The sequence below is a fragment of the Nannospalax galili genome, unplaced genomic scaffold (assembly GCF_000622305.1).
Source record: "Nannospalax galili isolate Female #2095 unplaced genomic scaffold, S.galili_v1.0 scaffold1609, whole genome shotgun sequence".
Classification (NCBI taxonomy): domain Eukaryota; kingdom Metazoa; phylum Chordata; class Mammalia; order Rodentia; family Spalacidae; genus Nannospalax; species Nannospalax galili.
In genome coordinates, this window is record NW_008359102.1 from 569,687 (window position 1) to 586,685 (window position 16,999).

Genomic DNA, 16,999 nt, shown 5'->3' on the forward strand with positions numbered 1-16,999 from the left:
TATGTCTTATAGGGTTTATACTGAGTACAATATTGTATAACTGTAATAATTCAACTGTAAACCTAAAAATTTATAGCCAATTTTGAAAAAGATGCATCTTTGCTCAGAAAATTGTTATTGAATATGTCAATGCTGTTGTAACGAAATGCTTCATCTAAAAAAAATTCATTAAAAAAAGAAACTTAAAAATAAAGAATATTTTTAAAGTATTAAAAGTCTTTCTATTCCCTCTTGTACAACAGTCCCTGAGCCTGGGGAGAAGAGTGTGTTATAAATGTCCCTTTCAGGGATTAATATTCTGCAGTATCTTTTTCTCTGGATGTTAACCAGTTTCAGGTTTCTGTGTTAATCTCCATTTACTGAAAAAGGAAGCTTCTTTGATGTGGGTTGATAGATACAATAATCTATGGATATGGAAATAATTCATTAGGAGTCAGTTTAACATTATGTCTATTTAGTAGACTAATAGTAGTAGGTTCTCCTCTAGGGTCCCAATACTGGTGCCTGGTATGGTTTCTATCTTATTGGGTGGGCCTTAAATCCAACCAGTTTGGTCAATAACTCACATAACATTTATGCCACTATTGTACCAGCAGCAAAAGTGGGAGTGTATGTTGTAAGAGTCAGAGGTGGTGGATGACTAATGTGAGTGTTTTATGGATACAACAAGGCTGTTACACATATGAACTTCACAGAAGTTGTGACAACATGCAGAAGACCTGTGAAAGATCAAGACAGACAAAATACCAGTATGGAGTTGGGAAGTAGCCGCAAATTCCCACCCCTAGCTAAGGAGGTATTGTAAATTATTAGCTGCTGGCCAAGGTAGAGTCAGATTTCTTTAAGGGTGTGACCCCTGGTAGATTGAACATGTTTTAAAGGATGGCCCCAAGAGTATTTGTGCAACAGAAGTTGGAATAAGAGGTCTTTTAAAGAGAAAAAGGGGAGCAGACACAAAATGGGGATGTGGGTGTGGATCTGGGAGGAGCTGGGTCAAGGAAGATGAACATGATATAAACACAACACTGGAAATTCTCAAAGAACTACTAAAATATTAATCCCCTCAAATTTTAAATCCTAATAACACACACACACACACACACACACACACACACACACACAATTTAGGAATTTCTAAGGAAAAAATGAAGAAAAATAACTCAGCGACAATAAAAGTTGACAAATAGAAATATTTCTAGAAATAATACAGATAAACAGTTTTCACAGAACACTACAAGTGCTGTTGATTGTATTCCACTATTCAGAGTAATCCTGATTGAACATTTAAAATAGAATATCAAGGATACAGAAAAGAAACAAAACAAAACAAAACCCAACTTTTTCAGATGAAAGCTGCCATGTACTGTGGGTTTAATACTGGTAGTATCAGGATCAGACTAGCCAATTAAAAAAAAAAACCAAGCAAACAAACAAGCAAACAAATGAAAATCCCCCAAATCTCTGGTCTTTAGTGGCATAGGAATAAAAACTACTCCCAATATCACACAGGGATAAAAGTTTAAAAACAAACAAAATAAGCTGCGCATGGTGGCACACACCTTTAATTCCAGCACTTGGGTGACAGAGTCAGGTGGTTTCTATGAGATCAAGGTCAGTCTGGTCAACATAGTGAGCTCTAGGCCAGATGGTGCTACAGAGAGACACTGTGTAAATACGTTCTTATATTTGATGAAATATATTACCATTTATATGTGTATATATAAAATATGAACAGAATCAATAACAAAGGAAAAATCTAGGCAGAAAGCAGAGCCCACATGTTATATATAAAGGTAGAAGAATGATTGCCATTGTCTCCTTGAGTTCATGTCAATTACAAAATTAGAATAATATATTTTTTTCTGATGCCACAAGGAATCCTCTATGTCTTAAGACACATATTTATAGTAGAGCAACAGAAAAGTGTGTGCGTGTGTGTGTGTGTGGGGGGTTATCTTGCTAACACACAGTAAGATAATCTAGTGTATTTATATTCATTTCAAAGGATATTATCAATGATGAAGGATGATTCATAAATGATATAGTGACTAAGTTTGTAAGAGAACAACTAATCCTAAGTAATCATAAGCCTGTGCTATCACAGCTTCAAAAAACAGTGACAGGAAACGGATAGAATTAAAAGGGGAATTCAATCAATGAATTCATAAGCATCATAGCTAAAACTACCATTTTTCCCCAACATCAGCTCTGAACATAGCTCGCGAAATGAAAACCATTATGCTGTTAATTCTAAGCTCGGTATTAATGACCAGAACTGTGAATTACTCCACTTAATCAAAATTTATTAGGACTAATTTTCTTTTTCACTAGGTTGTATTTTTTTTTGTGGAGTTACTAGAATTAGTTTTCCTATAATATCTTGAATTTTTATGTGGGAAAGGCAACTTAACTTGATGAACGGATCCCACACTTCTCCATACTAAAGGCAGGTCTTTATTACAAGCTTTACCTAAGTTCATTAATATAGCAGTTTGCATTTTTAAGTTGAAAAACAGCTTTGAGGTTTGGCTTCCTTACTTTGGCTGTTTGTTTTCTCTCATTTCTAAAGTTGTGATGATTCCTGGCACTGGACAAAATGAAGAAACAGGCTGTTGGTAATAGTTCAGTCCTTGAAAGCACAGCTCCCTGCATAACCAAGTGACAAGGAAAACTGAGGCTGGGATCTGGAATGTTCTATCCCAGGTAAATTTTTTTTCTAGAAAAATACACACGATGGGGGATTTATTTCAATTGTGAGGATACTTGATACTAAAATTTTCAGGAAGAATGGACCATATAGTCCTTTTGGGGGCCTTATGAAGGGGAGAAACACTTCCTGGTGTAGAGAAGAAAGAGATTAGATTTCCAAGTATATATGTATATTAACAATTTTGCTCCAATGACAATGACCTTCCTTCCTATTTTTTGTCCTCTTGTTCAATAATAGTATTCATCTTCTGTAATGGATTTTTCCAAATAGCTTTAAAAATTTCACCAAGTGTAAAACAATGCATTGCTTTGGACCTCAGAGAGTAGAAAGTGAGAAAGGAGTTCCAAATAGAGAAATGTATTATTAATGAATCATCCTGCAGCTGTCCGTAAAAACTGCTTGGAAATACCTATAGGTTTAGACACCTGAAAAAAAAATCATGAAAGATAGACTCCATTGTTCGTGCTGCATTCAGAGCACTGTCTCATGGAATGGGCTTCCCAATGCTTTGTCACTCCTCTCCGGGAAAACAATGCTTTTGGTAAATGCTTCTAGATCTCCTACTCAGGATTTTCTAATCAGCATTTGAGTGTAGTTAAAAGAAGGAGTTCACATTTTTTTTCATTCACAGTGAATTGAAAGTCACAGTGTTGTTGAGGTTTTCTTTTAATTCATACTAGGTAATTTTAGTAAATGAATGAATTTTATATATTATATATTTAACATTATAATAGTCCCAAATTTTGAAATTTCCACCTATTGTAACATTACACCTTCCACTCTTATTCCACAACTAATGCAGAAAAAATAACAATTGCTTTATTACATGTGCATACTTCTATTTAAAATTGATATGGTTTCATTTTTATTTTCTCAAATGACCTGCATAGAAAGCTTATAAGATAGGCATAGGATTCTCTTTTACACATTAGGAAATGGAGACAGAGCATGTCTCACACTATAGTGTAAAAATGGCTCCTGTGTTACATATGACCAATACGCCAGTTACAAACAAGTGGAGCTTGACAATAATGAGCTATGCTAAGACACTTTTAAAATAGTTTACACAACAATAAGAAATAAAATATGAGTATTTAAAATTATTTTGATAGGACCTAGAAAGTGATATTAAATTTATCCTTACCAGATGGATACTTTCTTTAATTTCTAAAAATTATTTGTTTAGAGTGTCCTCCAAAGCTGAGAGCCAGCCATCAGGGAGGTGACTTCCTGGTCAGTTCCAGGTCCATTGTTCCAAGTCTTGTGTCCAAAGTATGTCCTGTCTTCAGCAATAGAATCTTACCCTCTATGCAAGCTGCTAAGGGAATGGATGAACTGATGGTTCACCCCAGTTTTAAGGCCTAATAATTACAGCAAAAACCAGTTACTACAACAACAAAAATTATTTTATTTTAATTGTATGAGTGCTTTTCTTGCATGTAAGTAAGTGCACCACATGCGTACAGTGCCCAATGGAGGCCAGAAGAGAGCAATGGATCCCCTAGAGCTGGAGTTACAGACAGTTGTTAGCTACCATGTGAATGTCGAGATCCAAACCTGAGTCCTCAAGTAAGAGCAGCAAGTAATCTCAGCTGCTCAGCCATCTCTCTAACCCCAGCTGATTATTTTTAATTTGATAACATTTTTCATATTAGTGCAGTAGTCAATCTAGAATTTAATACATCTTTAAAAAGGCATTCCACCTCTGGCACTGGGATTTTAATTTAAAGTTAACTTCTCCAGCTTTTAATACTTATATTATCTGGGAACACTCTGACACCAGGGCGTAGGACATGAAAGATATTCTTATTCCATGTTTTCGTGGACATAAGGTCAGAGATCATATCATTTTCCCAACAGTAAACATTAAGTAGAGAATACATATGGATCTGCATATTTCTATTCAATTCTACATTGAACAGTGCACTGTTCCAATTATTAGCTTGTAAAAACAATGCCATTAGGAACAGGTAATTAAAACATTTGCAAATATTGATAGATGTGCATTGCAATCCTAAAGCTTTAATTATATAGTCTTTCTTGTCTAGGGTAATGCTGAATTCTAAAAACTTTGTTTTCCTATACTTCTCTATTAATCCACATGAATAGCGGTATAAGATTTCAATCCATTGATCAAGATATAAAGGCTATTCAAGGGATGATTAAAACTTTAATGTCAATTATAAGCCTGCAGGGGCTAATTGAATAATAGGTAAAATAGAAAGTACAAGAGTACTACTCATGACTAAGAGACATTTTAGAATGCAACGTGATTTGCTGTGAGGATGTGATGGTTATAACTTTATCGTGACTTAAGAACACTTTCCAGGATCTTGGTGACTGATCTTAGAAATCTACAGAATAATTTGTCACAAAATTTAATAAAGACATTAAAGTTCTAAAAAATATATAAATGTGTTTAAATGAATCAGCTTTTATATTATGTCTAACAAATGTGGAACACATATTACTTTCAAATTAACATTGTAACAAAAAATTATGGTATGCCAATGTATAAAATAAATTTTCATAAATTTAAAAAATATTGACATCAAGTTGTATGCTTTAAAAAAAATACAACACATATTGGGCATGGTGGTGTACACTTTTAATCCCAGCACTTGGGAGGCAGAGGCAGGTGATTCTCTGTGAATTCAAGGCCAGCCTGGTCTACATACTGAGTTCCAGGCCAGCTGGGGCTATGGGGAAACCCTGCCTCGAAAAGACTGAAAAAAAAAAAAAAAACAGCACAATAAATTGAAAATCAACAATTAAATAACTAGAGAAACCTCAGACTATGAAAGGTACAATAAGAAATAAGAAAAAAAAATTCTGAACTATGGGAATAAATATAAACACACTAAGATTAATGGAATATAAGCAAAATAATGCAGAAGAGAACAAACCTTACAGTGTCATAAGCATTCACATTAAGAAATTAAAGTTTCCCCCATCTACTTGGGAATGTCAACGGGCTTGGTCATTATGCAGATCTTATTAGACGACCATACTGTAGAGATTTCAGGTAGAGATAGCTTCCCTATCATGTCTAGCATGCACTAACTAGCAGTAGATTTCTTGTCCCTTCAGCTCTCATGGTCTCTTTGTCTCCTCTTCCTCATACCCCCTAAGCCTTATCGCAGATGTATCACTTAGCACGGAACTCCTCCCAGTCACTTACTCTCTGTATTGTGACCAGTTGTGAAACTTTCTAATAGCCTCCATCTGTTGCTACTTTGATGAGTGATGAGAGCTACACTAGTCTGTGAATATAAGGATGTAGCCAGAAATTATGTTGGTCTAGGAAAGCGATAGAGTAAGTTCTCTGGGTCTCACCTCAATAGCTATAGGCAATCAATGCATGCTGATGGAGGGAGAATCAGTTTATCTATGGACTATCTCCCTGGGAGTTTATTCAAACTCAAGTGAACATCCCTAAATGCATGTACACAGAAGTACCACTAAATAGACTCAGTGTAGTATATAGGATATCTGTACTTGAGTGCATGTGTACAGCTGAAGGCTATACAATAAGAAATGCAGTGCCAGACCGGAGAAACCTCCCTTAGAGTTGTTTGTTGGTCAGGGTATTCCAAGAGACTCTCAAAATGACACAGATTATTACAGCAGCCCTTGATTACCTTCCAGAACTTGAAGGTAAGACCCTATGCCTGATGACAGGTCATATATTGAACACAGGACTTGGAGCAATGGAGCTGGAATTGACCTAGAATCTTCCTCCCTGTACTCATAGTTTTGGAGTACACTGTGCAAGCTGCTAAGGGAGAAAATCAGTCAATGATCCAACCCCAGCTTTAAAACATAAAAACCACGACAATGACCAGCACAGCAAACTATATTGGTGCAGTAGTGGCACTTTTATCTTGGAAGGAATCAACAGCTATCTAATTGGACTTAAAGCCTGTGAGGGAAGTTACATGTGGCACTGTAAATATAGCTAAATACACATGTCTGAAGAAATCATAGATCTTACAGGAAACCCTACATCTGTCACATTCCTAGACAAATGTAATTTCTTGCTATAGGCTAAATATGAATCCTTATATTTACAGACAAGTATACCAGTCACCACTCATCAAAGAAGCTTCCTTTTGCAACAGAGACTAGTACGCAGTTCCACAACTGGTCACACACAGAGAATTGGCTGTGAGAAGCCCAATCCTAATTGACACATCTACAATGGAATATCTGTACCTATGGCTCACAAAACATAATGGAACAAGAAGTAGAGAGAATACTACTGCATCCATCTCTCAACTCTCATCAGTAAAGCTTCCTCATGCAACAGAGGGCAATGAACACAGAAAGCCACAACTAGCCAAATCACAGAAAATAAAAGACTGGAGATTGTGTGTCCCTGGATAGGACTCCTATATTAAGTCTCACCCACTCAGGGCTCAGGGATCATCGGGGAAAAGGGGGTGGAAAGATTGTAAGAGCCAGGGTGGTACATGACCACAAGGAAACAGAATCTTACAGACTCCTGTGAACTTGCTCATATGAACTTAGCAACAATGGCACAGCATTCAGCAGACCCATGTAAACAAAGTCAGACAAAAAACAGCATAGAACTTGGGAAACGGGAAGGAGGCCCCAATCTTAGCTGAAGAACTTTTGGCAGCTGGTCACTGCTGGGTGAGGGACTGATGTTAGATTGGGTGACCAGGCTTCTGTAGATGAAGTCACATAGAGAGACATCTGGGTACAAAAACTTGATTCAATAGGGCTTGATGCATATGACGGAATGCATGAAATCTGGTTGGTGGGCTATGGGAAGGTGCAGATAGGGTTGGGGTTTTAAATATGATTAGGATATATGGTATGAAATCCACAAAAATTCAATAAAAATACACATTGAGGAGCTAGAGACATGGCTCAGCGGTTAAGAGCACCAACTGCTTTTGCAGAGAACCTGGGTTTGATTCCTATCACTCATATGGCAGCTAACAACTGTCTGATGACCTCTTCTGACCTCCGCAGGCATTGCATGACATGCTACACTTAAATACATGCAGACAATATACTCATATGCATAAATAAAAATAATAAATACAATATTTTAAAAAATATACATTGAAAAAATTCACCTCATTTCAAGAGAAGGAAAACCATTTTGTAAGCACTGTAAAAATTCATGATCAAAATTGCCAGAAAGCTAGGAAATGTTTAACATTTCCTTTAATTTAAATTTCACAGATTCCAACCTCTAGATGAAGACTCAAAGGCAATCAATGGATTCTGAGGGAGGGAGAATCAGTTTCCTACAGGAACCAGCTTTCTGAGAAGTTATCTAATCCCAAGTCATCCGCCCTAGACATATGTACACACAAGCACCACCATACATACAATATGTGCATATTTATAAATGTGTGTACATGAAACAATAACAATCAAAGGAGAGGACAAGAGATTGAAAGAGAGTTGGGAGGACATGGGAGGAGTGGAAGGGGTGGGAATTATGTAAATACAATACTCATGTATGTAATTCTCAAAAAATTTAAAAAATGAAATAATTAAGGAAAAATTTAAAAAGAATGAATTTTTCACCTGGGATCAGAAATTTGTAAAGAAGCTTGATTTGTTAAAGGAGTAAAATATCAGCATATTAATTATAATATCTAATAAAAATTTAACGAATATTAGATTATTTAAATCACAAAATAGTAAATGTTAAATATTTTTCAAAATAACTTGTATTTATAGTCCTGAAGCAGTTCACATGGTCCACTGAATAAAAATTAAATAATTTTTACTCATAAACATTATGTTGTTTATAATTTCTACTTTTTCTTCCAAGAGAAGTTTAGCTTCTATATAATCTTTAAAACATAACTACAATACTCAAAGTTATGGCTGACCTCATGCTTAATTGGATTATAATGTTGCTGATGTTTAGTTGAAGAAATATTACGCTGTCTTAAAGCAAAAAAAAATGAATTTTTCAAAGTTGATAAAATACATTTTTATCATATTAAGTCACCTCCCCTGTTTGCACCTTCCACTACTACCTCAGTTTCATGCACTGAGTTATAAACATATATATATGCATATACAGTCAAATTTGTATCCTTAAATACCCTTCCTCATGGATCCATTCACTGGAGCCTTGTACCAGAAGAGAAAAGAAGTCATCAACTTTACCACTTTTGAGTCCTGCATGCTTCACAACAAGTGGCCTGGCAAGATATTTGCTATAGTGCAATAGTGGTATGAATATTATGGGAGCAACTATCTGCTTTCTAACCACACTCAAGGTCTGTTTCATAAAACATTGATATCAGGTCCAGGAATCTGTGGCTAGACAGTACATATGTCACAGGGGAGAGACTAATACTATCATTCTGCTATGCAGATACAGTATTAAAGTGATTCTTAACGATTTATTGTTACACCCGTAAATTAATGCATCACTCATCTTTCACCAAAGAAGCTTCTTTATGCAGCAGATGATGATTAACAAAGAAACCCAGAACTGGTCAATATGTAGAGAAAAAGAGAACTGCAGGGTGTTTATCCATGAATACGACACCTATATCAAACTTCTGCTCCTCAAATCTCAGGGATGATTGTAGAAGAGGGTGTGGAAAGTTTGTAAGACCCAGAAGTGGTAGATGATCACATGGTTTTCCAGATAGCTGAGAGAGTTATTCATATGGACTCACAGCAATGGTGACAACATGCGTAAGACCCACATTAGCTCAAGCCAGTCAAAATCTCAGCAGGGACATGGGGGAGTTTGTTAAGCAAGCTCAATGCTATCTGAGGAAATTTCTGGCAACCAATGACAACTGGGAGGGGAGAGTCAATATCATTTTAGAGTGTTTCTAATATTTTAAACATTATATAAATATATTTCCTAGAAGATGCTTTGAAATCTGATTTTCCTACTAGGGTGGTTAATCTTGGTTTGTCTTGATTGAATTGAGAGATACATAGGAAATTGTTATAGCAATTCCTACATTTGCATGTATCTGTGAGAATGTTTCTAGGGAAGGTGAAGGAGGGAAGACAGAGCCTAACTCTGGTCAAACCCTACAGACTGGGTTTCAGATGAAATGTAAAGAGCAGAAGGAGAAAGCCAAGTGCACAGATATTCACTCTCCTGCTTTCGCTTCCTGGCTGTTATGATGGGCGCTGCCCTCGTCTACTGTGTCTTCCATGTCAGAATGCACTGAATCCTTTGAACCTGTGACGCAAATAAACCTTGTCTCCCTTAAATTGTTTGTTCAGGTATTTTGACACAGTCACTTAAAAAACAAACAAGCAAACAAACAAACAAAATCCTGACAGAGGTACTGCATTGCTTAATGTTATAGATTAAATCATTAGTGGTTTCATTGCATATTCTGAATGTGGATGGGCATGAATATTATCTTTATGAAAATTATAACTTAGGATATTCCTCACACCCTTTGCTTAAACAAAATATTCCATTTATTTTGATAACCATGATGCAACATAATGAACAATAACTTCTTTTATTTCATACTTTATGTCAACTTTCATATTTTAAGCAACTTTGTTTAATGTTTATCAAGTAGTAAGATTCAAATATACATACATATATGTAGTTGTGTACATATAAGTTATCTAAGTAAGTTTTAAAGTGAAATTTAATGAAAAGGCTTTCTCTTACTTGCTGTGATCTTTTTCTAGGCAAGAGCTCTACAACTGAGCTAAACCTCAGCCTCTCTCCAGTGTCTTTAGAACAGACCTTAAGAAGGTATTTTTTTCTTTAATTCTTGGTAATCATGTAGGGAAATCTGCCAAAGTTAACTGCTCAAAATGCTTTACTTGACTAGATGGAGGCCCCACAGAATTAATTTCTTTGTAAAAAGACAGTCATAGCCAGTGGCACACGCCTGTAGTCCCAGCACTTGGGAGGCAGAGGCAGGTGGATCTCTGTGAGTTCAAGGGTAGCCTAGTCTACATAGTGAGTTCCTGGACAACTGGGGCTACAGGGAGACCCTGTCTCAAAAAGACCAAAAAGAAAAAAAGAAAAAAGAAAACAAACAAACAGAAAAAGACAATCAATATGAAAAGGATAGAGTGGAATCATGGCGTCTTCATTTACTGCTTTTCTGACTTTGCATTTCATTCTTATTGCCAGTAGTGTGTGCATTGCCATGCTAGCCTGCCTCATCTGGTGACTGGAATGGAGACTCACTGTCAGAGATGGTAAATTCTGAATAATGGATATGTGAGAGTCCCCTGACACAAGATTGATGGGGATAAAATACGAGTTATTTGATTGCCCTTATATTCATACTCTGTAACTGACAGAGAGAATATTATTTCTAAATGCCAAGTTAAGTCAAATCCCGGCCAGTTTTGGTGGGTAATTCTCTCATTAGTGTTTGAAGCAATTACAGAGAGGATGGATCAGTGCAATTTCATTTCTGTACTGCGATAATCTATTCTTACTATTGCATTTTAGCTATTCAGATTCAAATCAGGCTTCTTATCACAAATGTTCTGTTGTGAGGGACACTCAAAATGAGCAGCACTTCCCACCCTAATCAAGTCTGATTTCCAGTGGGGTCAATTCTTGTCATTCAGGAAAACAGTATTAAGTCAACAGGTAGAATCAACATGCTTTTTGCTTTGTGCGAATTACTTATTTGCATCCTGATACATTACCTTTTATTTCTATTTTTTAATGCTAAAAATCTCTTACCACATTGTAGAAAATCAGATATAATATGAAATTAAGGTTTGTACACACAATGGACTTCACAGACTTAACACATTTTCAATAGATTCAGAAATAACATAATCAAAGAGTTGTTTTCAGCCCAAAATGAACCCAACTGCAGTAAGATTTGGATTGGTAAGGAAAGATAAATACATAGAGGAGGAATTTGTTAATTGTAATTTACTGCTTTCACCAAAAATTCTTCTTTTTGTCATGCATTATAGTCATAATGACATAGTCATGATGCTTTATCTGTCAATGTCAATGGGAATGCAAGTTACTGTGATTAGACAATTCAAATTAGAAGAAAATTGACAGAAATATTCCTTATAGGATCCATAAATATATAAAATATATTGACTGCTCTTTCATACTAATTACTAAGATTAGATATTTCCACTAATGATAAGAAAAAGCAAAATTATCCCTGAATATGCACTGCATATGCTAAGGGCCCACATCATGACACTTTTCATTAGAAATCTCTCTATTTCAGAATCTCCAATTTGACAAACAATAGAAGGAATATATGCATGAGATTAATTATGTGATTATGTGTATATTAACCTGTATGTGTATTAAGAGTTGACTTAAGAACTAATCGATGCTACATGTTGAAATCATAATAAAGAACTATTTTCAAAACAATAGAAAATAATCTAATTTTCTTAGTAGAAAAGGCATTAATAGTTACTCACCTAACCTCTCAATGGAATAATACCGCTGCTTACTGTCCACACGTACTGTCTCAGCATAAGGACTTCCAACACCATAACCGATAATGTAACCCCGCACCACGATGTTTGGATTCAGGGGAGGAGTCCAGCTCATGATGATGCAGTTGGTCTGGGGTCTCACATGAAGGGAGCTTGGCTGGTCAGGGACCTGAGACTCTAAGATGCAAAAACAAGTATCATCAGCATGTCACATTTACAGTTGACAGGATGGAGAACTTCTCATTCAAACATGACAATATTCTATTCCACACAGCCTCAGTAATGTATCACTTATTGTTCAAATTCCTCCTTTTCTCAGCGTGTGCTCCATTTTCCATGTCTGCTTTATCACAGTTTCTCCTGTCTTCTCTCTCTGTCCCTCCCTCCTTCCCTCCCTCCTCCTTTCTGTGATACATGTGTGTGTGCGTGTGCACGCGCATATTGAGGCTACAAGTGGACATCTGCTGTCTTGCTTTATCATGATTCACCTTCTCTTGTAAGATTTCATTTCTCACTGAACCTGGATCTCAACGATTGGATAGTGAACTCTGGAAATCTGTCTCTTATCCCCATTTTTGAGGTTCTCAGATCCTCATATTTTCCTGGAAGGCACTTTACCCACTGAGCCATCTCTCCAGGCCTGTCACAGAATCTCCTAAACATAGCTTCCCTAGGCACATGAAGCATCATATATTCTTATTCTAATAGAATCTTCATTCTTTCATATATGTCTATCTACTTAGCTATAATTAATAAAAGGGAAAATTAAGACAAACAAAAAGTAAGGAAGAAGAAAATTAAATGATAAAGCTCTCTTGTCCAAGAATTATTTACTCAAATAATACTAAAATCACAAATGAATGACCAATCCTATTTTAAGACACTGTCAGCAGAGCCTGAAAATATGTCTCAGCATTAAGAGCTCGTACTGCTCTTGTAGAGCTTGGTTCCCAGCAACCATGTTAGGTGGCTTACAACTGCCTGTAATTTCAGGTCCAAGAAATGAGATTCTGTCTTTTCTCTTCCACAGACACTTCAACTCATGCACACATACCCCCACCTACATACACACATAATTAAAAATAAAAATAAAATCTTTAAGAAAATTGGATTAGGAACTAAGTGCTGTGATCTGCTAAGTTTTACTCAGAATTCATTTGACCCAATATTTGTTGGTCCTATTAAAAATTGTTATTATTGTGAGTAAGAAATGCCAACCCAACTAAAGGAATTTTGGCAACTGATGGCTGCTGGGAGGGGGAAAATGTGTCCTATAGGAATGGGACTCTTGGTAGGTTAACCAGGCTCCTGTGAATGGATCTACACTGAAGGACATTTGGGGACACAAATCAGACTCTGTAGGCCATATTATACATGTATATATAACATATAATAGAGTACAATATAATACATAATAGTAGACTACATACAGTGTAATAGAGTACATAGAATTTTATATACATACACACATATATACATACATATGTATATATAATATATATTACATTAAATTGGGTGGAGGGAAGAGGGGAAAGTTCAGATTGGGGAGAGGATCTAAACACCATCAGATTTTATTACATAAAAAATCATAAAAATAAAAATATGCATCATGCCGGGCGTGGTGGCACACACCTGTAGTCCCAGCACTTGGGAGGCAGAGGCAGGTGGCTCTGTGAGTTCAAGGCCAGCCTGGTCTACATAGTGAGTTCCAGGATAGCTGGGGCTACAGGGAGACCCTGTCTCAAAAAGACCAAAAACAAAACAAAAAAAAAAAGCATCATTAGTAAAGGAAAGGAGATTCTGTCTTGGAGTGAAGTCACGTGGGGTTGGCAGCTCTGAGGATTTGTTTTCATATCAAGTTCTATCATTTAGTAGATTTATACCCTCATGAGAAAATCTAATTTTCCTAATTAAATGGAGATTCCCAATATTTTTTATTCAAATCTTGAACGCTGGGAGTTAAGAAAGAGCTAAGTTAAATCCTATATTAGAATTTATCTATGAGCCTGCAAGAACTTCCTTATCTTTCTAAGCTATTCCTTTAGCTCTACAGCGATGGTAAAGTTGGAAATCATTTCACATGGTGTTGATAAGACTTCTTGAAAGAGAATCCATAAAAATTTCTCATTAAGAATAGCACCTAAGTTCTCAAATTAAATTTGATAGTACGGATAAACTGGGTATGTTGCTCTAACATTTTATTTTAAAAAGAGATGGTATGTTGAAACTAATTAACATGGTTGTTATATCACCATTCTAAACTATGATTATATCCTCTAAAGACTGATTCATTTTCTGGACACATAATTATTGACTTAATAGGTACTTGTATAGCATCTTCTATGTTTGGGATATAGGGCTATCTACTGTAGAATGTAAGAGAGGTACACATGATAGGCACAAAACTCACATGCTGTAGCTTATAATCTAATGTGGAAAGACAGACATGCAAAAACAGTTACCATAAATCATGATAAACAATTATAGATTAAATAGAAGCATATACAAACTATGTTGAACATCAGTTAAGTCTTGAGAGGTGAAAATTAAGAACCAATATGAACATTTTGATTCTGTAGTAAGCAGGTGCCTGATATAGTTCCTGAAAATGAATAAGCTCTCAAAATTATGATTAGAATCTCATTCAAACAATTGTGTCCATTATTTATGCTCCAATAAAAAATGACTGAAGGTTATATATCAAATGATGAAAAAATAATTGATGACTAAAAGTAGCATTATAGTATTTATTCCTCTGTGACTTAACTGCAAAAGATGACCTTATCCCCCTCCTCCAACTTCATCCACATTCAGCTTAAACACTTCGAGGTGGATGGAAGAAGATATTTTGTTAATGTTATGAAAATAATTACTATACCATATCTTTTAAAAGTAGACTAAAGATGCTGCATCAGAAGAATTTTCTAGAAGTTTTATTTTCCCAAAGATCCCCTTTGTGAGTAAAGAAGGGCAGGAATTATTTCTCCGCCTTAAAGAAGGCCTTGATGTAACATGCAAAGGCATCATAAAAATTATGTCTCAAAATGTGGATATAAACCTTTACAGCAGAAACACAATGTTTGTGAAGTATGTCCCTAAGTAAAAGCAATAAAAAGATGAAAGGGATGATTGATACTTTCCAACTCTGTTGCCATAGTCTTGCAATTGTTCTGGAAATGTAATTGGTACCATATTCCATTCTATTTAGTATATTTAATATATAAGTGGTAACTACTGAAACAAGGCAATATGCCTAATTGTATATCAAGAAAACTACCAAATGATATCAAGGCTTTCTGCATTTATGATTTTTGGTTGTGTATGGATGACATGCATGCATTCAAGCACCTACGTAGTTGTAGGTGCATATGGAAGTAAGAAGTCGATATAAGATTTCTTCCTTAATTGCTTCTCCAGTATTTTTTAAGAGCTAGGGTATTTTACTGAGCATGGAGCTTGCTGATTGCCTGTAATGCAGCAGGCCCTAGTGATCCTACTTCTCTGCATTCTCAGCACCGAGATTCCAGGCTCAGGACACTATAGCCAACTTTTATGTGTGTGCAAGAGATTCAAGATCAGAGCCTGGAGAGGTGCCTCAGTGGTTAAAGACACTGGTTCCTCTTGCAGAGGACCGGAGTTTGGTTTCCAGCACCAACATGGCAGTTAACAATCAGAATCTCCAGTTCCAGTGGATCAAATGCACTCTTCTGGAATCCATAGGCATTGCATGACATGGTTACACTTACATACATGCAGGCGAAACACTCATACACATAAAATAGTAATAAATAAAAAATTAAAAATTAAAAGAGGTCCCACTTCAGGGCTTCCTGCTTGTGGAACAGGCTTTGCATTTATGACTTTTAAAACTAGCATGAAAATATAAAATGATTTGAAAGAAAATATCCACTATCTTTTAGAATAAGGAAAATATCCAAATTCTTTTAGAATAAACAACATTTGTTCCATGTTTCTGCACATCATAGGTTAAGTTAGTACTCAGAGAGATTCATCCACCAGAACTAGAAACATGGCATAGTAACGGAGCATTCAACTGGCTCTTGAGGAGCTGTTGGTTTTCCTCTACCTACGTTACTGAATTAAAATGCTTTCAGTCTTGTGAGTATGCCTCAAAATGACTGTATCATTGTACAGTGATGAGTGTGAATACACGAGAACACATTCTGTTTCCCATTTAGTTATTTAGTAGACTGTTATCACTCAATTAAACTCAGAGGGCCAGAAGGACATGTCAGATCAAGGCAATGTTGCAACCAGACAATTCATAATACATAGCCTCATGATCATCATAATTAGGCCAGGAAATTGTCCATAATCCAGAACTGCCAATTCAAACCTACCTACTCATTTCCTAATATAAAATGGAAATGACAATTTTCCTTTTATTCTTCAGAATGCATTTTCTCTCATACATTTAACCTTATGAGTTATAAAAGCCATTGTTACTAAAATTAACTACAAAATACCAATTTACCAAACTCTCTGTGGAAAGGTTATGACATAAGTACTCCTTGTTCAGGATCTAAACCTGGAACTCTTGCTCAGAAGTACTTGAAAGATTTTCCAAGTATCTCTAGGGAAGCGATGATAAATATAAATATAAAGAAGATTTAGGGAAATTTCTGAGATAATTTGAAATCAGAGAGAGCACATATTACCTGAAATGCCCAAATTAACAATGCCCCAAATTTTACTTGACCCTGAATGATCAAGATAAAAATTTAGCTGCTGTTGCTGATGGTGTCATGGGATTCTGGATTCACTCTTAATTTGTTTCAATAGAGCATGTGTTATTCTTTGAGTAATGATTACATGTTTCCACTAATTATATATATA

At 35.8% G+C, this 16,999-nt stretch overlaps 1 protein-coding gene across 3 annotated transcripts in view; it reads right to left on the reverse strand.

Moving 5' to 3' along the window:
* Dcc (DCC netrin 1 receptor) overlaps positions 1-16,999 on the reverse strand; it is a 791,710-nt gene that overhangs the window by 153,137 nt on the left and 621,574 nt on the right. For all 3 annotated transcript variants that reach the window (XM_029558504.1, XM_029558503.1, XM_008822828.3), the window contains exon 14: positions 12,125-12,319. In XM_029558504.1, coding sequence (XP_029414364.1) covers positions 12,125-12,319 — 195 coding nt within the window. The remainder of the gene's footprint in view (positions 1-12,124; positions 12,320-16,999) is intronic.